Below are 23,250 nucleotides of genomic sequence, written 5' to 3' on the forward strand. Positions count from 1 at the left end.
AAAATCAAAATGAGTGAAATAAAGTTGATACAGCTTCCTTTCATAAGAGACTAGGATAAGGAAACGCACAAAAAGAAACTCTTAGTATCGGAAGCTCCAGATGCAATGCCTCAGTGAGAGAAGAATCTCCACAAGCTGGCCCACCGACGCTGCACAAGTCCGCGTTTACGTAAGACAGATTTGACAATCCAATCGTGCACAGGCCTAGAGAGCAGATCAGCAATGTAGATCAACTGCTTTTAAACAGTTACTAAAATTCCTTCTCCAAAAACAATTATGAATCTCAAAGCTGGATGAAGTCTGGCATGAACACTAGAAATTATTAACATCCGAAAAACAGGTTTTCGAAAGCAAATTACAGTAAAGCAATGTATCCCGAGCCCCTCTTCCTCAGCAAGCTGTTATTTCAGCCCTGACTCTGCTCATGTACTTGTTCTTGGGCCTTTGTGTCTTCCTCTGATAACACACTCAAGAATTTAAATAATTACTAGGCTTTAGGGGCAGGAAATTCAATATAACGCACCCCCCCCAAACCTCCTAATTTACTTTTCCACAAATATTCGTCAACGGCAATTTTTATTTAAACTCTGCCACAGAGCAGAGCCCCGGTCTGAGAAGCAGTTTAAATGGAACGCTTACTTCAAAAGCCAAATCCATTAAGATGGACGTGACAAAGTGACATGAGAACTCTGCTAACGCTAATCGGACACACCCTGAATGCAGTACGCTTCTGAACACAGTTTATGCCCCTTCACAGTTTCCTCTTAACACCCAAGCCGGCTGCACGGGGCGTGTTCCCACCATCTGACACAATACAGGTTTTCATGGTCAGCAACTTTCCATCTCTCAGGCTGACTGCATAGTCTACAGAGGTGAGAACAGCTGCAGTGTGAAAACACTACTGCAAGGAAGAGAAGACGAGAGATGACAAGTCTTTACGAGTTACAAACAGAGGAAACATGGTTTTGTTTTCTTAAATATAAGAATTATAGCGCTAGATGGTCACCATGGAAACCTAATACACAAACCTCTGAACTTGTCAGCCTATGGAAGATATAAAAAGTGTCATGTATGGTTTTGCAGATAATAAGGGCAAGACGGGCTATCAGTCGATAGATGCGTGTCCACAGCGGGGCGGGCACTGAACATATTTCTCTGAGGTCACCGACGTGCGGGCCTCTGAGGTGACAGGCAAGGACACAGTGCTCGTGACGGCTACGAAGACAGAATATTAACGGCACTGCTTCCTTCCAGGGCCAGCCTGGGGAGGATGGTGGCCAAGCACAAAGCAGGGCGGGTCAGGATCGTGGTACCAACGACCACACCGGGCGGGCCCGCAGCCTCAGGCCGCCCTCTCCCCATCTCCCTCCCTCCCCGTTCAGGGGGGTGAGCGCATCTGCTTCACCACTGGGCTTTTCTTCCCATTTCACAGCAACACCTCCAGCCTGCCTGGCCTGTGCCTGATGGACGTTTGGTCTTCACAGAGGAGAAGCTCAAGGTCAAAGGCAGCACGCACTGCCGTCTGTCCACCTCTCCAAAAGGATTTGCTGGGCGAGGAGGAAGGCAGCTAGCCAAGTTCCAATTTTCCTAATGCGCTGAGAACTTTCCCTATTGCCCAAGATACAGTATGTTTCCAATGTAAAACAGCTATTTTTGCACATCTGTCCAAGAGCAGCTCAACTGAAAACAGGCCTGTCAGATTGACAGCATTTCCATCGCCGCTCAGTTCCTGTCGCGCAGCAGAGAGCGGAGAAGCGCTTAGCAGCAGCCACAAGAAAATCTTGCAGGAAGACTTGTTAATCTCTACACAGTCATTCTCATGCAGCCATCAAAGCAAACTTAATGACACATCAGTTAAAATAAATTACTGTTAGGATCTTGCAAGGAGCGGCTAAGAGGCAAACCATATGTGACATCCTTTCGGCCCTCCCCGTGAAGGCACACAGTTGTCACCATCTGTGCTGACTGCTCTGTCTGCTCCACCCACCCGCCCCCAGCCCCACCCTTCACTCGGGTGGCTCGGGAGGTGACCTCTGTGGGCCCTGGGACCGCGTCTGCATCAGCTACGACCTTGCTCTGTGGCTTCTGGCTGGGCTCAGCCAACGGGGGGCACCGAGAGAGCTCAGACGCTGGAGGAGAGCGAGGTGAGGTCCCTGCCCCTGCCGTGCTCCTGCAGCCAGGCGGGCCCCCGCCGCCTCCCCCACTGCTGCCCGCCCGGTGTGCTCACAGCCTCCAGCTGTTGCTAATCCCCGGGTGGCTCACCAGCCTCGCCGGTTCCTGCAACCCTGCCCGCATCTCCAGCGACAATCCCTCGATCGCACCTGTTGCCAAGCACACCCCTGGCCGCCCCCCCCGCCCTGGTCAGCAGCCCGAGGCGACCAGCTGGCATCGCTCACCTGGACCGTGTGGACCAGGTCGGCGGCCAGGCACTGCTTCAGCTTCTCATCGCTGCCGGTCCCGTGAAGCACCAGGTCTGGCATGTACGTGGGGCAGTAACCCGCCAGGAGGGAGCGGCCGAAGTTTCTCACGTTCGGGGTGCTGACGCTCTGAGACCTAAGATGATACCGGCCATCAGAACCCACAGTGAAAACACGCTCCCTTCTTGCACTGCAGCTGGAACAAAGCCCCAGTGGCACAGGTGAGAATAACAGATTCGGGGTGGTTCGGATCACAAGTCCTCCAGGAAGTGGGTCAGTGGTGCAGGAAAAGGAAGGGAGTTGAAGGGAAAAAGGAGTTTTCCTAACGGGGAAGAGCAGGGAAAACTGAGTACTCTGGCGGCTGGCTGCGAGCCTGGGCCTGCACTTCACACAGAGCATCCTCCAGCCACCGTGTGGAGAGAGGAAAGGGGGAGTCTGAGCGTGCCGAGGGGATCCTGGCGAAGCCTGGCTTGAGGAACTCGGCACACCTGCTCAGGGTGCAGCCAGGACCGCGAAAGGCCGGCAGGCATCTCTAGTTACTGCTTCACGGACCAAACCTCAACTGCCGGAGCCTCAGGAAGAGGGGCTTTTCCTGACGCATCAGGCTGCTCTGACCGGCAGGCAGGAGAGACCCGCAGGATGTCACCCACCACCTCCCAGGCTCGGTGTCCGCGGCCACAGATCTGCCGCGGGGACGACGGAAGATGACACCCCTGCTCCCCACTGCCCCCGCGCCCCTTAGCGTCCCCCAGGGTCCCCAAAGCTGCAAAGCCGCCGCCAGCTCCCGGCTCAGAGCTGGGCTGAGGAAGGGCAGGCCGGTCTGGGGACACTAATGCTTGGAGAGAATAATCCTGCCCTGTAGCAGCTCACAGCAGCGGTGCCGGTGGGTGCCGGCTGGACGCACATCATCTCCCCAGCCCGGCCCGCCGCCGGCCTTACCTGGGCAGCGGCAGCTCCACCTCCGGCGACCCTTCGGGCCGGTCATGCTCACTGTCACCGTCACTGCCGGGACCCAGGTCCGAGGCCGGCGCACACGGGTCGTCGTCACTGTCGCCGAGGGCGCTGTCCGAGCTTTCGTTCCTGGGGAGGCCTCCTTCCCGCCTGAAGCCGGCGTCCTCGCGCGGCACTGCGGCCGCGCACCCGCTCGGCGCAGGCCCGTCTGCGTTCTCCCCGCCCCGACCCCACGGCTTCACCGGCGCGTGCGCGGGGTCGACAGGTGCGCCCCGGGCGTCACGTGCGCCGGGCGTCTCCGCAGCCTCCTTGGCGGCCCCGGTCCTGACGCCGCGGGCCCCCGCAGATGCCTCGGGGGCCCGGGAGCACCTCGGAGCCCGCCAGTCCCGGGCCTCCCGGGCCGCGTCGGGCCCAGCCGGGGGTCGGCGCGCTGGCTCCGCACACCTGCAGGCCCGCAGCCGCTTCTCCATCGCTTTGGTGCGACTTTCAAAGTCCGAGTCCGGAGACACGGAGCTCCCGATGTGGAAGGTGACCTTCTCCCAGGGACGCCCCTCAGGGCACGGCCTGGCCGCCGAGCGGTCGGGCAGCTTCTTGGGCATCTCCCCTCCCGACCCCTCCCCGCCGGCCGGCCCCGCGCACGCACCTGCGCCGCTGGGGAGTCTCGCGGAGCCGCCGCGGGGCGCCTCCTCCGTACTCTCCTCGTCCCCACACGACGCGCCCCGAGGTCTCCGGGTGCCGCGGGCCACGGGGCTCTGCTCCGGCCCCCGGCCTCCTCGTCCGGCGAGGTGGGGACAGAGGTCCCCGGTGTCAGTGTGCGGCGGCAGAAGGGCGGGCTCGCTCCTCACCGTGACCACCACGTACTCGGACTCCTCCACCTCGCCCCTCTCCAGGGCCGTGATGATGCTGCCCCCCGCCAGCGCCTGCTCGTCTGGCCCCCAGGCCCCGCTGCACGTCAGCTGGTTCTCCTGCAGCTCCGAGCACCGCAGGAAGTAGGTCAGCACGTACAGTATGCGCTGCACCAGGTCCTTCTGCTTCCCCAGCACCACCGTGCGGGTCAGTCGCACCGGAGAGCCGATGGCCCCGTAAAGGTCGCCTAGAGGCAAAGTGGACAGAAAGAGAAGTCGTCTGGGGGAGCGTGTCAAGGGTACGTCAGCCCAAACAGGAGAGATGCAAATGACTTACTCCCAGGCCAGCATCGCTTCTTCACACGCCTGACTGAGGCACAAAGGTAATTCCTAGAAGGAACGTAAAGTTCCTTCTCAGGAATTGCTGAGGAAGTTCCTTCCTCAGCAACGTAAAGTCGGCCTGGAAGGCCTGCCAGGATCAGCCCTGTTCTGGGTGCTCAGGTGCAGTGCCTGTGTGTATCGGGTGCAGTGCACCGACAGTGCAGTGCTGGTGTATACTGGGGGCAGTGCTGGTGTATACTGGGGGCAGCGCGGTGCCAGTGCACAGAGGGTGCAGTGCTGTGTGCACAGTCCCTCGAGGTGCTTGCTGGGCCTTTCCAGGCAGCTCAGTGCGCTGGCTGATCCCATCTCCCCAAGGTAAGGCTAAAGCCAGAGCCCTGAATATGTGACCAAACCAAATAATTTATCTTGGAAACTAGAATGAGGAGATCTTTTTGAAGAATCCCAAGACAATAGGCCCTGGGGTGAAATTCCGGGATCTCTGACCAGAAAGTGCAAGTGAATCAATTCAAAACGCTTAATGAGACGGTCCGCTCAGTACACACAGGCACCAGGAAGAATCAATTTGATTAACAAGAAGAAAATCACCTGCTCAGGAATAATGAGTCTCATTTGTTTCCTATTACTTCACATGAAAGTTCTACTGGAGAAAAATGTCCCATAACTTATATCCTGACACACTGATTAAAAGCCGGCTAATGAAGCATGAACATTTGGCTTAAAGGTGGAAGAAGATAGGCAAACCTGTCAACGAACCATCAGTGCAGGTTCCTCATCACAAGTGTCTGTCCAGTGCCTATTAAAATTATGGCATGTAATAAAACCTGACGATTACACTTGGTAAGTCGCACCTTCCATATTCTGATCATCATATTATTGACAATTACAACAAAAAGCCAACACTTCCTGACTGTGCAAGCACAGTGCTGAGCGTTTTGCATGGCTTTATCTCATTTACATATCTGTATAAGCAACCCTAAGTCAGAAAGCATTGCAGGAAAAATCAGAATGTTGGAATAAATCAAAATGTGAAAAGATCCTAAATAAAGGAGAAGAGATGCATGGTTAGCAGCTATAAATAAGAACTCAGGAAGTCGGACTCCATCTGGCGGGAGGAGGAGAGGCATCTGTTAGATAAGACTAATCACACTGTTAAGGTTTAAGACTGATGGAAAAGGGACAGCACGCATCAGAGGTGCCCCCTCTAGAGAGGGTTTCCAGGGTAAGCCTCCTGAGAACAGGTAAAGGGCAGGATAGAAGTGATTTCACACAATCCTCTCTATAAAAGGACTAGGTGGGGCTTCCCTGGTGGTGCAGTGGTTGAGAATCTGCCTGCCAGTGCAGGGGACACGGGTTCGAGCCCTGGTCTGGGAGGATCCCACATGCCGCGGAGCAACTAGGCCCGTGAGCCACAACTACTGAGCCTGCGCGTCTGGAGCCTGTGCTCTGCAACAAGAGAGGCCGCGATAGTGAGAGGCCCGCGCACCGCGATTTAGAGTGGCCCCCGCTCGCCGCAACTAGAGAAAGTCCTCGCACAGAAACGAAGACCCAACACAGCCAAAAATAAATAAATACATACATACATACATACATACATACATAAAAGGGCTAGGTGAAGGCTTAGTAGAACGTTATCTCTGAGGCTTTTGCAACTGACTGAGAAACCATGCGAGATTTCAGAAAAACAACTCAGAACTGTAGTCTGATGTCAGCACAAGCACTTTTGTTTGAGTAAACTTTCTTGACTAAGAGCGTGTTACTGTTACTTCCCGTGATCACATCTGCCCATGGCTGCGGGGTGTCACGGCCACATCAGGAATTCATGAGACACTCTTGTTAAATCAGCCCCAGTGTTAATAAAGAAGATGAGATTTACATACCCAAAATCTGGCAAAAAAAACACTTTGGAAAGTCCACTCAGAATGACAGTTTTTAGCAATGCATTTAACTTTTGGTGTTGTGCATTATAATAACTAAGTCATAAATGGGAAAAAGTAAAAACAAAGAAGGTTATTAAAATACAACTGACAACAGTTTAACCTGTATGAAGCGGAGAGCTGTGTATGGAAACAGTGCTGCTACTTCAGAGACGAACTCCACAGAACAATGCATCGCTAAGATAACAGACTTAATGGACCTCGACCTTGAAGGCAACTTTTTGAGTCCAGGACTGATGAAGCTACTGATTTGAGAGTGGATGCCTTTGTTTTGCACGGGTATAATTTTACAGAATGAAGGAGAGTGGGCACAACGTGAACAGACCTAACGCTCCGAACGGCACACTTAGAAACGGCTGCGATGATAAATGTTAGGGTCTGTGGCTTCTTTTTAACCATATTACCTCCCATATCCCATGACCCCGGGCACAGGGAAAGACAGCTTTATTACCTGTGATACAGTGAGGACGCAGTACCAGGGTTAGAATGAGAGGCTAATTAATTAATACGTGCAGAAAGCACCCAGAACAGTGCTCGGCCCACGGTGGCAGCTTTCACTACTATTACAACACGCTGTTTCCCGAGATTGCCGTGCTTTTCCCCGGTCTGCCGTTATTTTCTGGAAAATGCTGCCCTTATACCGATTCCTCAAGTGTATCTTCCTTGAAGGCCCCCTCCCCCCATGCCCCACCTCCTGGTGCCTCCCCCGTATCAACATCTGCAACAGCAGTGTCGGTAACAGGGGGCTTCACGTACAAGCAGTGGAACTCCCACGGCAGCCATGAGCCATCACCACCCATGTCACAGATAGAGAAACGGAGGCACAGAGAGTTAGGGCACTTGCCCAGGAGGCTGGGATCTGGTCCAGCCGTCTGCGCATGTCCTCACCCTCTGCACTGCACTGCGTTCCTCGCGGGCTTCTGCTCACCCCAGCAAAGGAGTGATCGGGGCGTTCTGAACACGGCCCTTCTCCTCCACCGGGCAGCAGGCTCCCCAAGGCTGAGCTGTGTGTCACCTGGGCCCTGGGTCCCGCAGAGGGATGGGGCCTGGGAGAGAGCAGATGTGCAGGCCTGACGGGTCACTGCAGACTCGGCCAAGTGACAGGCCCTGGAGCGCGCCTCTCCTATCCCGAGCCCTGGGCTCGCAAGCGCACACTCCACGAGCAGCCCCGCGACACGTCAGGTCCCCGCGCCAGGCCTGAGCACAAAGCTCGGAGGAAGCAGCTAAGGGGGCAATGGAGAGAAAGACAAGGGCTCCGACCTCAGCTCAAACTTAAAAGGCGGCCAAATCCTAGAGTGTGTCACTCTCTTTTCTGTCTGACTTCCTTCCTATCCGGTCCGCCCTCTAGGGCAGTGGTCCTCAGCCAGGGGCTCTCCTGGCCCGCTGGGGACGTTCAGCATCGTCTGGGGACATTTTTCACCATCACCACTTTGGAAGAGGGGTTTTCACTGGCAGCTGGTGAACAGAGGCCAGTGACGCTGCTAAACATCCGACCAGGCACAGGGCGGTCCTCTTCCCCCCAACCCAACAAAGAATCTTCTGGCCCAGATGTCAACAGTGCCGAGTTAAGGAGCCCCACTGGAGGAGCAGCTGCGGACCTACGTGGCTTTAAAGAGCAGCACGAGGCTCTGGCGGGGGGAGGGGAGGACGGGGGCTGCTTTACAGGTAGAATCTGTGGGCCAGTCCCCAGTTCCCTGCAGCCCAGTGACAACTGGGAATCGCCGGGCCGGATGGCGGATAGCAACTGAAGAGGCTCCCGTTTTTCCTATTCTGTCCCACATGGTCTCTGTACGGTACTGACCCAGCTGCGCCCAGAGAGGATTGTATGGGTGTGTCTTGGCCAGCGTGTTGACCAGCTGAGAGGTGCGTTTCTCGGAGAAGGCTTTGATGGGAGGGTGGTCAACGGGCATGACGGTGGGCACCCAGGCCAGGTGGTAGGTTAAGACTGCGGTCAGCAAGGCAGCAAAAAACCTTGGAGAAACGGGAGAAAACACAACGGGGTGAGTCGATGCAGGAAGAGGCATGTCACCTACAGCACGTACACCAGCCTCGGAACTGGCATTCGAGGCTCCAGAGCGCCGCCGCTTACTGGTTCTTGTTGATCTGCTCTATCAGAAGCGTAAATTCCTTGAGGAAGCGCTGGCACAGCTGCGTCTTCTCCAAGGTGCTGGACATCATGGCCAGCCACACGGGCTCGGCTATCCTCGGGACGGAGTACAAGCTCCAGATGGTCGCTCTACAGAAGAGAAGGTACAGGGAACTGTCACAGATGTCACGGTGGATGACCTTTGTGTAAAGGAATCTAGAAGAAGACACTCACCTGGATCTAGGGAGCCCCTAAGGCATCCAAAGCAGAATGTTAAACAGGGGTCGGTAAACTAGGACACGACGCACAGGCCAAATCTGACCTTTTATTTATAAATAAAGTTTTATTGGCACACAGCCATGCTCAATCATCTCCCTATTATCTGTCGCTGCGTTTGCACCACAGCAAAGCTGAGCAGCCGTGGGGCACAGACCCTTTACAGGAAAGGTACACTAACCACTGATATAAATAGTCATCCTTTAAAAGACTTATTTGCACGATGCCTTGTGTCAGAATTTATGCCAATTTTCATAGGAAAAAAATAAAGGAAGAAAGAATAAACATGCTAGACTGAAAATGTGACCAGAGGGAACTCAAGTCGCCCAATTTCTGGTTAGTGCTTTTGTTCTTTGAACCAAAGCACCCTATTCACTTTAGATGAAAAAAGAACACAAATAAATTGCTCTTCTTCACCATATTATATACTAGATTGTTACACGGGCTAATAGAATCAAATTCTTAGAACTGTAAGCTGTTAGGGAAAGTGACGAGTCTGGCCATGTCACTTTACGGCTTAGGAAACTGGAGGTGTAAAGGAGTTCCTTGCGGGAGACACACACGCACTGAATGACAAGGTCCGGATGAGAGCGCCTCGTGCCGGGAACTCTGCTCCAGGCCGCGTGGCTCGTGGCGGTCCTTCCAGGGAGGAACCAACGAGCCTAGGATCTCCACTGGCACCTCTGCGTCTAGGAGACACCCCGCTTCCCGGATGGGGGTACACGAGGCCTATTCTGACCTGAGTTTCCGGCCGTGTGCCATCAAGGAGCTGGGACACACAGGATCCTGCCCTGGCACGAGGCAGAGCACCTGCTGAGCAGCCAGCAGTGACAAGTGACAGCTACGTGGACCTGGGCTTCGCTTACTGACACCAAGGTTTCCAACGCTAACACGTGATCCTGTCGCTGTTTCTGGAGCAGCAAGTCGCTGAAGTAAGGATGAGACCCGTCTATCCACAGTGAGGCCTCAGGTCCTGTCCGTTCAGATTCCGGACCTTCTACTAAATGAGTGTCCAGACCCTCCAGCACAAGCCAGCTTCGAGCCTGACTACAGCCCGCCCGGCGCTGCCCACACAAACCATAGAAGGCTCGCTAGTCACCACACTGCCATCGAAACACACAGCTTCACACGATTTCTCAAACGTGCGACGTGGGTCTGAATGATCCCCAGATAAGGACTAAGGTGCTACTTGAGTACTTTACACATAACCCAGGGTTCAGCTAAGGCTGGGTGGGGATTTTGCTCCAAGCAGCATTAGAGTTCACCAGCCTCTACCTTAAGCATCACAAAAACGTTCTAACACTCTAAGAATCGTAAACATTTTTATCCCTGGGCTAGAGAGGAACGGCTGGACTCTTAATTAGCTCGTGACGGCTCTGAAGTGCGATTCCATTCCGCACCCAGAAACTGGCCCTAAGAAGCGCTGCAACGGCCCCGCTCGGCATGGTGACCACGGATCCCAGCTACAGCCCAGACACAAGGGGCAAGACCTCCAGAAAACCGGTCTCCGGGGTACAAATATCAACAGTTAGGAGCTGACAGTGAGGACATGCTAGGGTGACCATACAACTTACTGTCCTGACCAGGACACCCATGGGAAGACACCGGGTGTACACAGGGCTGTCCTGGCAAACTGGAGTGTAACCTCCCTGACGTGCACACTCTCCCCACTTATGCTGTGGACAAGCATCTCAACCTCCAGTTTCCACATCTGTAAAATGGGCTAGGAGTGCTTACTCTTAGGGCTTTTGGGAGATGACACGAGACGTATGAATATTAGTTTTCTCCATTCACTCTGTTAGGAACAGTCACGTCAGGGACCGTCTCTCTGGCAGTCGTGAGGATTACTCAGTGCTGGTGGCTTACACTTTTTGCTCCACTGGGCCTTAGCTTCAAAGGAAGGAGCTGCTACCCCCCACACTCCCGAGCTGTGGTCTCCACGCATCCCGAGATCCACGGCCGCTGCTACCGCTGCTCACCAATTTCCCCTGCTGGGGCTGCCAAACCTTGCCAGTTTACCTGAACTCCCCCAGAGCTTCCATCAGACGGCTGACATAAAACTGGACACGGAGACTTGACTCCGCGATCTTCCTGCACGAGATCATGGCCTTCGGTGGAAAGAAAACAAGTCACGTTATGTGGAGAAGAAATCCCTTCGTAACCATCTACTGGGCTTTATTAATAAGAGACGACGTTAGAGCCCACACTCAAGCTATCATGACCGAAGTCGTCGGGGGCAGTAATTCCCTTTCCCAAAGGAATCAGGATCTGGTACCTGACTTCAGTGTGCCTAGGGAACGTCCTACCACTGCTGCAGCCGATCTACATGCCCTGGGAAAGCGAGCGGGTATAGAGAGCCCTCGACCCTTACAGCCCCGTGTGACAATGGATTGCATTCTCAGTACCTTTTCAATTGCACTCTTCAGCCTGTTCATGTGAGACTCAAACAGGGGGAAATGAGAAAAAAAGAAGTCCTGGAAGTTCCTCTGGGCTTCCTCCGTCTCGCACAGGGAAAAGATGAGGCTTATGGCAATCTTCTTCCTCCGAGCTATGGCCGGGTTGGAACTGCAAGTTTCTTCAGCCAAGCTGAACGTCTCATCCGTTGACCTGGAAGGAGAAGGGGTTTTGGGAGTCACGCTGCATCAGTGAACCACACCGAGGACGAACCGTAAGGCCAGGGCGACACCCTGGTGGCCGATCCGGGCACGCGGTCCTAACTGAGAGTGTGTCTACCGCCAGGTTGTCCTCCTGCATCAGACTCCGTCGTGAAAATGAAAACCTCTGCCTGACACTCAGTGTTAGCCTATCACAAAAAGAAACTTAAGTGAGAACTGAAAGTAATTTCAAACGTCCCCTTGTTAGACTCTTAGCCCTTTTCCCTTGGACTATGTTACATCAGATTGGCCGCATTTAGAAAGGGGTGTGAAGCATCCGTTGGCTCAAAACACAGGCCCTTTGTTTTGGCTGATAGATACCGATGGATAAGAACATCTGAGGAGAGATGGTCCTCTGTGGTATTCTGTGTGACCCAGGCATCACGTTTGGACATTTACTAGTAGCTGAAGCTTACTTTCCCAAGGTTATTAAAACCATTAGATGAAGTTACTCCTGTAAATGCTGAGATTAAACCATGCGACTGGGGATACTCTCTGGGAAACCCCCCGAGCAGAAAGACCCACCTCTCTTTTGCTACAGTCAGATCCTCGACCAACTTAAGATTCTTTGCAGAGACTCTGCTTCTAGGATAAAAGAAGCCAATAAACTCTGAATATGTATTCAGTTTGTCGTAAGGGGTAAGCCTCCCAAATATGGCCAATCCACATCTCTACTTTAGTCTGAAAAACCAGCATGTGACCACATAGCTGCTAACGGCAAGAGTGAAAAAAAGTTTTTTAATTAGTTTGTTTTTTTCTACAAAGACACCAAAGCAAAGGACATCACACTGCAAATGAAAGCGCCTAGCCTGGCACATGGTAGGCGTTCAGGGAGCCTTCTCTTTCTCACGGGCTCCACCATTCAGCCTTGTCTGTCACCAAGCTTGGGACACCACCTCCTTTACTACAAGCTACACCCGAACGGTCACGTCTGCTCACGGGGCTTGAGGCAGCCATCCTCCTTCTTGGTCTTTTTTTTTTTTTTCTTTTTTTAACCGATACGCAGGCCTCTCACTGCTGTGGCCTCTCCCATTGTGGAGCACAGGCTCCGGACACGCAGGCTCAGCGGCCATGGCTCACGGGCCCAGTCGCTCCACAGCATGTGGGGTCTTCCCGGACCCGGGCACGAACCCGTGTCCCCTTCATCGGCAGGCGGACTCTCAACCACTGCACCACCAGGGAAGCCCCCTTCTTGGTCTTTAACTTGTTCTGTAGTGCCCTGCTCACAGCCTGTAATGTTCCCGTGATTTCCAACATACCCACGTCTTAAAAACATACACACATCAGAAGATTTATGGTCAGGAAAGCTATCTTATTTTTAAAGGAAAGGAGAAGACATCTTGCCCTAACCTCAGAGGGATATGTCATTGTTTTGCTCCACTTTAAGCAAGATGCCGGAGACTTAGGTGTGGCTGGTAAATCAGTAAAAGTCCTCGCCGACAGACATGGCGCGGGAAGGACATGGTTTCCAGATGCTCTTGTAAATGCTGCCCGTTAAAATAAACCAGCATTGCTTTCTCTGAGAAATCCCTAGATCCTAATCATCTGCTCGTCAGAAAGAAATTCTCGAGGCGCTCTTACCATTTTACTTAACTTCAAACAATGCTCCCTCTTCTTCTCCAGAGTGCTCGTCCTATAACTCTGCTTTTCTGCACCAGTTTACTCCTATTCTGTAGAGGAAATTCTGAGCTTATGCGACACCCATTCTTTCTTCCAACCCTTTCTTCTTCGTTATCTCCTATTTCCCCCCTTTTGCAAAAGTAAAATGACTCCATCAGTCCACTCATCTTTGGCCACTGTGGTCCTTAATAATCAGACTGCAGTGACCACTGAGCCCTCTGCAGATGTGTGTCGGCTTCAGCTCCACCCTAGAAACAGTAGCCAACTGCACCTAGCACAGCGGACGGTGCCGTCTGCCGAATTTCTGAGAAACACCCGCAGCTTTAATAGCGTGCGTGCCTCTTACCCGCTTCCCCATGTCTCTCTGCTGAATTCTAAAGCAACTGACCTGCATTCAATCTGTCGTCTTGGATCAACCACGCAAACCAGGATAAATCAGGTCATGCGGTATTTGTAAATATACTTTTAAGATCAATCTACAATGAAAGCACGTTTCAGAACGTCTTAAAAAATTTAAGTATGCACACAACTACTTCATCCTAGCTGTACCCTCAAGGCAACAGGCAGGATACACGGACCATTCTGCAAATGTGAAAACTGGGGCAGAGTGACTAACCAACCTGCTTCAGAACAGAAAGCTTTTCAGTGACCACGCCGGAGTCACAGCCCAGGGGTTCTGTCTGCTAGCCCTGGCTCGCTGCTCGGACACTGGGAGTGACCAGGGGCTCTGGTGCCACGTCTGACCCATGCACTGGGGGGACGGGCTGGGAGCGGTCACGCCAGCTGACAGGCCTTCAAGTCAAGGGAAGACCACGCTACACACTGGATTTTTCAAATAGAATTTTGTTGACACATGAATGAGCACTTACATACCTTGTAAATACTTCAAGATCCCAAACTATTTAAATACATCTCAGTGACTTGTAATTGGCCTCAGGACTGCTCAGTCTGACTGGTTATGTCAGCTCTGAATGGAGGCGGAATCTATGGGTTATGTTGGAACATAGGAAACCGCCATTTCTGCAGGTCAAGGAACATCTCATCAGCGACTCTTTCTGGTTATTCATTTTACAATTCCGGGCCAAAGCCTTTCTGGGACGTCATACCTGCTTCTTTAGGGTTTCACCAGCCGCACTAAGGCGGGAATCCGCAGCTTCTCTCCTCCACGGACAGCACCTCTGCGCCAGCGGGTAAACTGCCCCCCGCCGACTCCCCCCACCCGCCGGTCGCCGAAGCTCCCCACGTGGCACGGGGTCAGCGAGCAACCAACCGTAAGACTGTGAAGATCCTCCCTGGCCGCCCTGCACTCTCTCAGGAACCAGGTCACTGAGTGCGGTGACTTCCTCTCAGAGCCGGAGGCGATCGCATCCCTGGTACCCAGTGTTCTCCGGTCCCGCGTCAGAAACTAATCCCCGCCCACACACCTGCCACAAGGGAGAGACGGGCGGCGACCCCGGTAATCGAAGGGTCTTCGCGAGCACAGTGACCGAAGCTGAGCGCCCGCGGCTCTTCCGTCCTGGGTGTCAGGCAAGGGCGAGTCCAGACCATCTGCGCACAGCCTGCGCCCCCCTGCCACCCCGCCTTGCGGGGCTGCTCTCAGGAGGGCCTAGGCTCGCGGTGACGTTCTCCGGGTGCTACCTTGATTCTTAACCGTGTCACCTTTAACTTGCGCTCTGGAAGTGAAGTCTGATGGGGTGATGACGCATGGGCGTGGGCAGGGCAGACACCAGGCAGCCGAGCACACAGCGCGGGGTCGGAAGCTGGGTCGCTGGCCTGGGGTCAGGCACACACCCACGAGTCCAGAACCAAGGCGGTGCCACAAGGCCCCAAGGCTGGTACCTGGGCCCAGATAGGCGGCGGCGGTGGCAGACGGCATGGCCATGGGAGGGGGGAAGGGCTGGGGCAAGGCACGGACCGAGGGGAGGCAGTCTGTCTGTCCAGAGCCCACCCCTGTGGAGTCTGCACAACACTTAGCTCTTCGTCCTGAGCCCCAGGGCAGTAAACTATCACAAAGGAAGAGCCTACGGTTCACAACACGATAAAGTACATCAGGGAGCTATTAGAATTCTTTAAAGAGTTTGTTAATATCTCGTTTTGAAAACTGCAGCAACATTGCAAAGCAAATATTCACAAGCACAGAAACAGAAATTGAATGTAGAGATTGCTGCATTGGATAAAAATACCCACAACTTTCATATGAAGCTTCAGAAGAAGAAATTATTAGTAATGAAGCCCATTTTAAAATTAAATTTCCGTATAATTGACGATGTAGTGACACAGTGCGTAAACAGGCATTCTGAATTAAATGCAGCCCATGAAGACGCTTCCAGTTTCTTGTAAGACCTCTGTAAGTCACAGGAAATGGCAGAGGAAACATTAAAATAACCGTGCATACAGATACATTTAAAATTCAATTCAGACTTACACAAAATGGACGTGTGTGGAGAACTGAATCTTTAGCAAAATGTTCCCTAAGAATCGTCTGATCCAGATGTACTGAAATTTATGTTTTTTTCTTTCTTGTTTTTTAACATCTTTATTTCAGTCTAATTGCTTTACAATCCTGCTGTATAACAAAGTGAATCAGCTGTATGTGGACATATATCCCCAGATCCCCTCCCTCTTGCATCTCCCTCCCTATCCCACCCCTCCAGGCGGTCACAAATCACCCAGCTGATCTCCCTGTGCTATGCAGCTGCTTCCCACTAGCTAGCTATTTTACATTTGGTAGTGTATATATGTCCATGCCACTCTCTCACTTCATCCCAGCTTACTCTTATCCCTCACTGTGTCCCCAAGTCCATTCTCTACATCTGCGTCTTTATTCCTGTCCTGCCCCTAGGTTCTTCAGAACTATTTTTTTTTTTTTAAGATTCCACATGTATGTGTTAGCATACGGTATTTGTTTTTCTCTTTCTGACTTACTTCACTCTGTATGACAGACTTAGGTCCATCCACCTTGCTACAAATAACTCAACTTCGTTTCTTTTTATGGCTGAGTAATATTCCATTGTAAATATGTGCCAACACCTTCTTTATCCATTCATCTGTCGATGGACACTTAGGATGCTTCCATGTCCTGGCTATTGTAAACAGTGCTGCAGTGAACATTGTGGTACATGATTCTTTTTGAATTATGGTTTTCTCCAGGTATATGCCCAGTAGTGGGATTCCTGGGTCATATGGTAGTTCTATTTTTAGTTTTTTGAGGAACCTCCATACTGTTCCCCATAGTGGCTGTATCAATTTACATTCCCACCAACAGTGCAAGAGGGCTCCCTTTTCTCCACACCCTCTCCAGCATTTATTGTTTGCAGATCTTTTGATGATGGCCATTCTGACTTGTGTGAGGTGATACCTCATTGTAGTTTTGATTCACATCTCTCTGATGATTAGTGATGTTGAGCATTCTTCCAAGTGTTTGTTGGCAGTCTGTATATCTTCTTGGGAGAAATGTCCGTTTAGGTCTTCTGCCCATTGTTGGATTAGGTTGTTTGTTTTTTTGTTATTGAGCTGCATGAGCTGCTTGTAAATTTTGGAGATTAATCCTTTGTCAGTTGCTTCATTTGCAAATATTTTCTCCCATTCTGAGGGTTGTCTTTTGGTCTTGTTTATGGTTTCCTTTGCTGTGCAAAAGCTTTTAAGTTTCCTTAGGTCCCATTTGTTTATTTTTGTTTTTATTTCCATTTCTCTAGGAGCTGGGTCAAAAAGGATCTTGCTGTGATTTATGTCATATAGCGTTCTGCTTATGTTTTCCTCTAAGAGTTTTATAGTGTCTGGCCTTACATTTAGGTCTTTAATCCATATTGAGTTTATTTTTGTGTACGGTGTTAGGGAGTGTTTTAATTTCATTCTTTTACGTGTAGCTGTCCAGTTTTCCCAGCACCACTTATTGAAGAGGCTGTCTTTTTCCATTGTATATTGTAGCCCCCTTTATCAAAGATAAGGTGACCGACCATATGTGCGTGGGTTTATCTCTGGGCTTTCTATCCTGTTCCATTGATCTATATTTCTGTTTTTGTGCCAGTACCATACTGCCTTGATTACTGTAGCTTTGTAGTATAGTCTGAAGTCAGGGAGCCTGATTCCTAAAGCTCCGTTTTTCTTCCTCAAGATTGCTTTGGCTATTCGGGATCTTATGTCTTTCCATACATATTGTGAATTTTTTTCCTCTAGTTCTGTGAAAACTGCCATCGGTAGTTTGACAGGGATTGCATCGAATCTGTAGATTGCTTTGAGTAGTAGAGTCATTTTCACAATGTTGATTTTCCCAATCCAAGAGCATGGTATATCTCTCCATCTATTTGTATCATCTTTAATTTCTTTCATCAGTGTCTTATAGTTTTCTGCATACAGGTCTTTTATCTCCTTAGGTAGGTTTATTCCTAGGTATTTTATTCTCTTTGTTGCAATGGTAAATGGGAGTGTTTCCTTAATTTCTCTTTCAGATTTTTCATCATTAGTGTATAGGAATGCAAGAGATTTCTGTGCATTAATTTTGTATCCTGCTACTTTACCAAATTCATTGATTAGCTCTAGTAGTTTTCTGGTGGCATCTTTAGGATTCTCTGTGTATAGTATCACATCATCTGCAAACAGTGACAGTCTTACTTCTTGTTTTCTGATTTGGATTCCTTTTATTTCTTTTTCTTCTCTGATTGCTGTGGTTAAAACTTCCAAAACTATGTTGAATAACAGTGGTGAGAGTGGGCAACCTTGTCTTGTTCCTGATCTTAGTGGAAATGGCTTCAGTTTTTCACCATTGAGGACGATGTTGGCTGTGGGTTTGTCACATATGGCCTTTATTATGTTGAGGAAAGTTCCCTCTATGCCTACTTTCTGGAGGGTTTTTATCATAAATCGGTGTTGACTTCTGTCGAGAGCTTTCTCTGCATCTACTGAGATGATCATATGTTTTTTCTCCTTCCATCTGTTAATATGGTTTATCACATTGACTGACTTGCATATATTGAAGGATCCTTGCATTCCTGGGATAAACACCACTTGACCATGGTGTATGATCCTTTTAATGTGCTGTTGGATTCTGTTTGCTAGTATTTTGTTGAGGATTTTTGCATCTATGTTCATCAATGATATTGGCCTGTAGTTTTCTTTCTTTGTGACATCTTTGTCTGGTGTTGGTATCAGGGTGATGGTGGCCTCGTAGAATGAGTTTGGGAGAGTTCCTCCCTCTGCTATATTTTGGAAGAGTTTGAGAAGGATAGGTGTTAGCTCTTCTCTAAATGTTTGATAGAATTTGCCTGTGAAGCCATCTGGTCCTGGGCTTTCGTCCATTGGAAGATTTTTAATCACAGTTTCAATTTCAGTGCTTGTGATTGATCTGTTTATATTTTTTATTTCTTCCTGGTACAGTCCTGGAAAGTTGTACTTTTCTAAGAATTTGTCCTTTTCTTCCAGGTTTTCCATTTTATTTGCATATAGTTACTTGTAGTAATTAATCTCTCATGATCCTTTGTATTTCTGCAGTGTCAGTTGTTACTTCTTTTTCATTTCTAATTTCATTTCTAGTTCTGTTGATTTGAGTCTTCTCCCTTTTTTTCTTGATGAGTCTCGCTAATGGTTTATCAATTTTGTTTATCTTCTCAAAGAGCCAGCTTTTAGTTTTATTGATCTTTGCTATTGTTTCCTTCATTTCTTTTTCATTTATTTCTGCTCTGATCTTTATGTCATCTTTCCTTCTGGTAACTTTGGGGTTTTTGTTCTTCTTTCTCTAATTGCTTTAGGTGTAATGTTAGATTGTTTGAGATTTTTCTTGTTTACTGAGGTAGGATTGTATTGCTATAAACTTCCTTCTTAGAACTGCTTTTGCTGCATCCCATAGGTTTTGGATTGTCGTGTTTTCATTGTCATTTGTCTCTAGGTATTTTTTGATTTCCTCTTTGATTTCTTCAGTGATCTCTTGGTTATTTAGTAACATATTGTTTAGCCTCCACGTGTTCGTGTATTTTTACGTTTTTTTCCCTGTAATTGATTTCTAATCTCATAGCGTTGTGGTTGGAAAAGATGCTTGATACGATTTCAATTTTCTTAAATTTATGAAGGCTTGATTTGTGACCCAGGATATGATCTATCCTGGAGAATGTTCCATGAGCACTTGAGAAGAAAGTGTATTCTTTTGGTTTTGGATGGAATGTCCTATAAACATCAATTAAGTCCCCATCTTGTTCAATGTATCATTTAAAGCTTGTGTTTCCTTATGCATTTTCATTTTGGATGATCTGTCCATTGGTGAAATTGGCGTGATAAAGTCCCCTACTATGATTGTGTTACCGTCGATTTCCCCTTTTATGGCTGTTAGTATTTGCCGTATGTATTGAGGTGCTCCTATGTTGGGTGCATAAATATTTACAATTGTTATATCTTCTTCTTGGATTGATCCCTTGATCATTATGTACTGTCCTTCTTTGTCTCTTGTAATACTCTGTTTTAAAGTCTATTTTGTCTGATATGAGAATCGCTACTCCAGCTTTGTACTGACTTCCATTTGCATGGAATATCTTTTTCCATCCCCTCACTTTCAGTCTGCATGTGTCCCTAGGTCTCAAGTGGGTCTCTCGTAGACAGCATGTATACAGGTCTTGTTTTTGTATCCATTCAGACAATGTTTTGGTTGTAGCATTTAATCCATTTACATTTAAGGTAATTATCGATATGTATGTTCCTATTACCATTTTCTTAATTGTTTTGGGTTTGTTATTGTAGGTCTTTTCCTTGTCTTGTGTTTCCTGCCTAGAGAAGTTCCTTTAGCTTTTGTTGTAAAGCTGGTTTGGTGGTGCTGAATTCTCTTAGCTTTTGCTTGTCTGTAAAGGTTTTATTTTCTCCGTCAAATCTGAATGAGACCCTTGCTGGGTAGAGCAATCTTGGTTGTAGGTTTTTCCCTTTCATCACTTTAAATATGTCCTGCCAGTCCCTATTGGCTTGCAGAGTTTCTGCTGAAAGATCAGCCGTTAACCTTATGGGGATTCCCTTGTGTGTTATTTGTCGTTTTTCCCTTGCTGTTTTCAATATTTTTTCTTTGTACTTAATTTTTGACAGTTTGATTAATATGTGTCTTGGCATGTTTCTTCTTGGATTTATCCTGTATGGGACTCTTTGTGCTTCTTAGACTTGATTAACTATTTCCTTTCCCATATTAGGGAAGTTTTCAACTATCATCTCTTCAAATATTGTCTCAGTCCCTTTCTTTATCTCTTCTTCTTCTGGGACCCCTATAATTCGAATGTTGGGGCGTTTAATGTTGTCGCAGAGGTCCCTGAGACTGTCCTCAATTCTTCTCATTCTTTTTTCTTTTTTCTGCTCTGCGGTGGTTAGTTCCACTATTTTATATTCCAGGTCCCTTATCCGTTCTTCTGCCTCAGTTATTCTGCTATTGATTCCTTCTAGAGAATTTTTAATTTCATTTACTGTGCTGTTCATCATTGTTTGTTTGCTCTTTAGTTCTTCTAGGTCCTTGTTAAACGTTTCTTGCATTTTCTCCATTCTATTTCCAAGATTTTGGATCATTTTTACTATCATTATTCTGAATTCTATTTCAGGTAGACTGCCTATTTCCTCTTCATTTGTTTGGTCTGGTGGGTTTTTACTTTGCTCCTTCATCTGCTGTGTGTTTCTCTGTCTTCTCATTTTGCTTCACTTACTGTGTTTGGGGTCTCCTTTTCGCAGGCTGCAGGTTCATAGTTTCTGTAGTTTTTGGTGTCTGTCCCCAGTGGGTAAGTTTGGTTCAGTGGGTTGTGTAGGCTTCCTGGTGGAGGAGACTGGTGCCTGTGTTCTGGTGGATGAGGCTGGATCTTGTGTTTCTGGTGGGCAGGTCCACATCCGGTGGTGTGTTTTGGGGTGTCTGTGAACTTAGTATGATTTTAGGCAGCCTCTGTGCTAATGGATGGGGTTGTATTCCTGTCTTGCTAGTTCTTTGGCATAGGGTGTCCAGCACTGTAGCTTGCTGGTTGTTGAGTGGAGCTGTGTCTTAGCGTTGAGATGGAGATCTCTGGGAGAGCTTTCACCCATTGATATTACGTGGAGCTGGGAGGTCTCCGGTGGTCCAGTGTCCTGAATTCGGCTCTCCCACCTCAGAGGCTCAGGCCTGACACCGGCCAGAGCACCGAGACCCTGTCAGTCCCACGGCTGGCTAGTGTTGGGGGGTCTCCTGCAGAGGTGGGGGGTGGCTGTGGCTCACTGAGGGGACAAGGACACTGGCAGCAGAAGTTCTGGGAAGTACTCCTTGGCGTGAGCCCTCCCAGAGTCCGCCATTAGCCTCAAGAAAGAGCCTGTAGCCTCCAGTGCTGGATCACCTCAGGCCAAACAACCCAAAATTTATATTTTTAAGGTTTATTACAAATTTATCTCAATGTTGTTATAACCTATAAAGCTCCAGTAACAGCTTCAATGCGCACAAAGAACTTTCCCAAAATAAAAAAGTTATCAAAAATTATTTATCAGCTTGCATTTGCCAGGAATGATTAATGCTGCTTTCAGTTATGTCGATTGACGTACACATTTTGATGACCTAAACAAATGAATGTGCAGAAAAGTGAGCCAGCAAAACCTTATGATGAATGAAGATAGTGACTGAAGTATTACTATTGATTATATTATATAAAATTTTTACACCAAAACATTTTAGTAATTTATAACTTTGTGATAATAGTCACGTATCACTATTATTTCTATTATATTTTGTAAGTAAAATATTTTTAATGGAAAAGCCTTACATTCATTTTATAGATTATTCTGAAAATGCCTGAAGCCCTGGAACATAATGTTTTTTTAAATACAAACAAACAAAACTAACACGTGATGTTAATTTTGGGAGAAGGGGGCCAGCAGCCCGATGCCCTGCACACGCCTCGGCTCCCCCGTTTCTCAGCCTGTGCTTTCAGGTGCCCCCCTTCACGAAGGCTGCCCAAACCCCAAGACCTCCCGCGAGGCTGCGCCCCGCCCCCGAGCCGCACACCCCCATGCCCGTCTGAGCGTTTAGCACTTACCTTCTTCACACCACTGTTTACGTGAGCATCGTCTCTGTGAGCTCCTGAAGTGCAGGCCTGCAGCCAGCTCTTTACCCCTTCTCAGAGCCGACACATGCCGACCTCTATTCACTTACTGAGGTAACCAACTGTCATGTGGGTTTTTCATAGGTAATTAATTCCTTCATTTCTAAATTCCCTTTTAAGTTTTTGGGTTGTAGGAAGAAGAGGTGGGAAGGTACTGATGTAACATCATCATAAGCCAAAAACGTGAGTTTTGCAACATAACTAAACTTTAGATCTGAAAACCAACTGAGATGAAGGCAGAGAATATCTCGATGCTGTCTCTATTCATAATCAGACTGTTGACTGTTTAAGAATTTGTTTCACCAAAAATTAACCATCCTTGAGTTCATATATTTTCAAAGACCACACTGGTGTGAGTCACCGTAAGCCATTCCAGCCTTCTAACTTACAAAGGCTACACCTGGAAGGGACCCAGTGCAAAGAGAGCACACACTCACTTTCAATCAATGTCAAATCTACCCAGGTAGTCCCGGTGTCTTTCCCGGAACCTCTCACCTGTGAACTTCCAGGCTGAGCTGAAGCCGAGTGGAAAGCTCCGGCCCGTTTGTGCCGACAGCAAGTGAGTGCAGTGTCCGCCAGCATCGCTGGGCCGCCCGCCCCAGTGCCCTGCACAGCCAGGGGAACCCAGCTCACCTCCTGGGAATGATGCCGTTTTCCAAGCTCGTGGTCTGGCTCCGAAGCCAGCGGCGCTGGTAACTGCTGGAGGAGGACGTAGAGGAGCTTGGAGACGGGAACGGTGTGATCAGAAGGCTGCTCAGGGAGGCTGCGGGAAGAAGATTGGGAAGTTGAGAGCTGGGCTCCAGGAGCCCACGTGCACCTACGTGAAAAATATCTATACAAGCCCTGGGACCTAACCGTACAGGTTCTACCGGCCACAGCCAGCAGGGGGAGCCCTCTCAGGCTGTGGTACAGCCAAGAAAACACCCTTTAAAACGAACAGGGGTCGCCGAAGCGGCAAGGGCATCGGTGACCAGGCACCAGCCCCACATTCCAAATGTAAACAAACATTACTCATCCAGTCAGAGGGCAGCCTGCAGATTTCGGATACCACGAAGAG

General features: G+C 49.2%; 2 protein-coding genes across 14 annotated transcripts in view; one reads left to right on the top strand and one right to left on the bottom strand.

Annotated features, from left to right (window-relative positions):
* The window catches only part of SPMIP2 (sperm microtubule inner protein 2), a 193,471-nt gene that overhangs the window by 166,206 nt on the left and 4,015 nt on the right, over positions 1-23,250 (top strand). The gene's annotated exons all lie outside the window — the stretch shown is intronic.
* The window catches only part of FNIP2 (folliculin interacting protein 2), a 135,963-nt gene that overhangs the window by 32,461 nt on the left and 80,252 nt on the right, over positions 1-23,250 (bottom strand). For all 13 annotated transcript variants that reach the window (XR_012332203.1, XR_012332202.1, XR_012332201.1 and 10 more), the window contains 7 exons: positions 22,827-22,956; positions 11,257-11,458; positions 10,871-10,959; positions 8,579-8,725; positions 8,291-8,460; positions 3,357-4,461; positions 2,397-2,553 (listed from right to left, as the gene is read on the bottom strand). Coding sequence is in view for 10 of the 13 variants with exons in the window: in XM_033857417.2 (XP_033713308.1) it covers positions 2,397-2,553; positions 3,357-4,461; positions 8,291-8,460; positions 8,579-8,725; positions 10,871-10,959; positions 11,257-11,458; positions 22,827-22,956 (2,000 nt within the window). In the remaining 3 variants the exon portion in view is untranslated. The remainder of the gene's footprint in view (positions 1-2,396; positions 2,554-3,356; positions 4,462-8,290; positions 8,461-8,578; positions 8,726-10,870; positions 10,960-11,256; positions 11,459-22,826; positions 22,957-23,250) is intronic.

This window comes from Tursiops truncatus, chromosome 5 (assembly GCF_011762595.2).
Source record: "Tursiops truncatus isolate mTurTru1 chromosome 5, mTurTru1.mat.Y, whole genome shotgun sequence".
NCBI lineage: Eukaryota > Metazoa > Chordata > Mammalia > Artiodactyla > Delphinidae > Tursiops > Tursiops truncatus.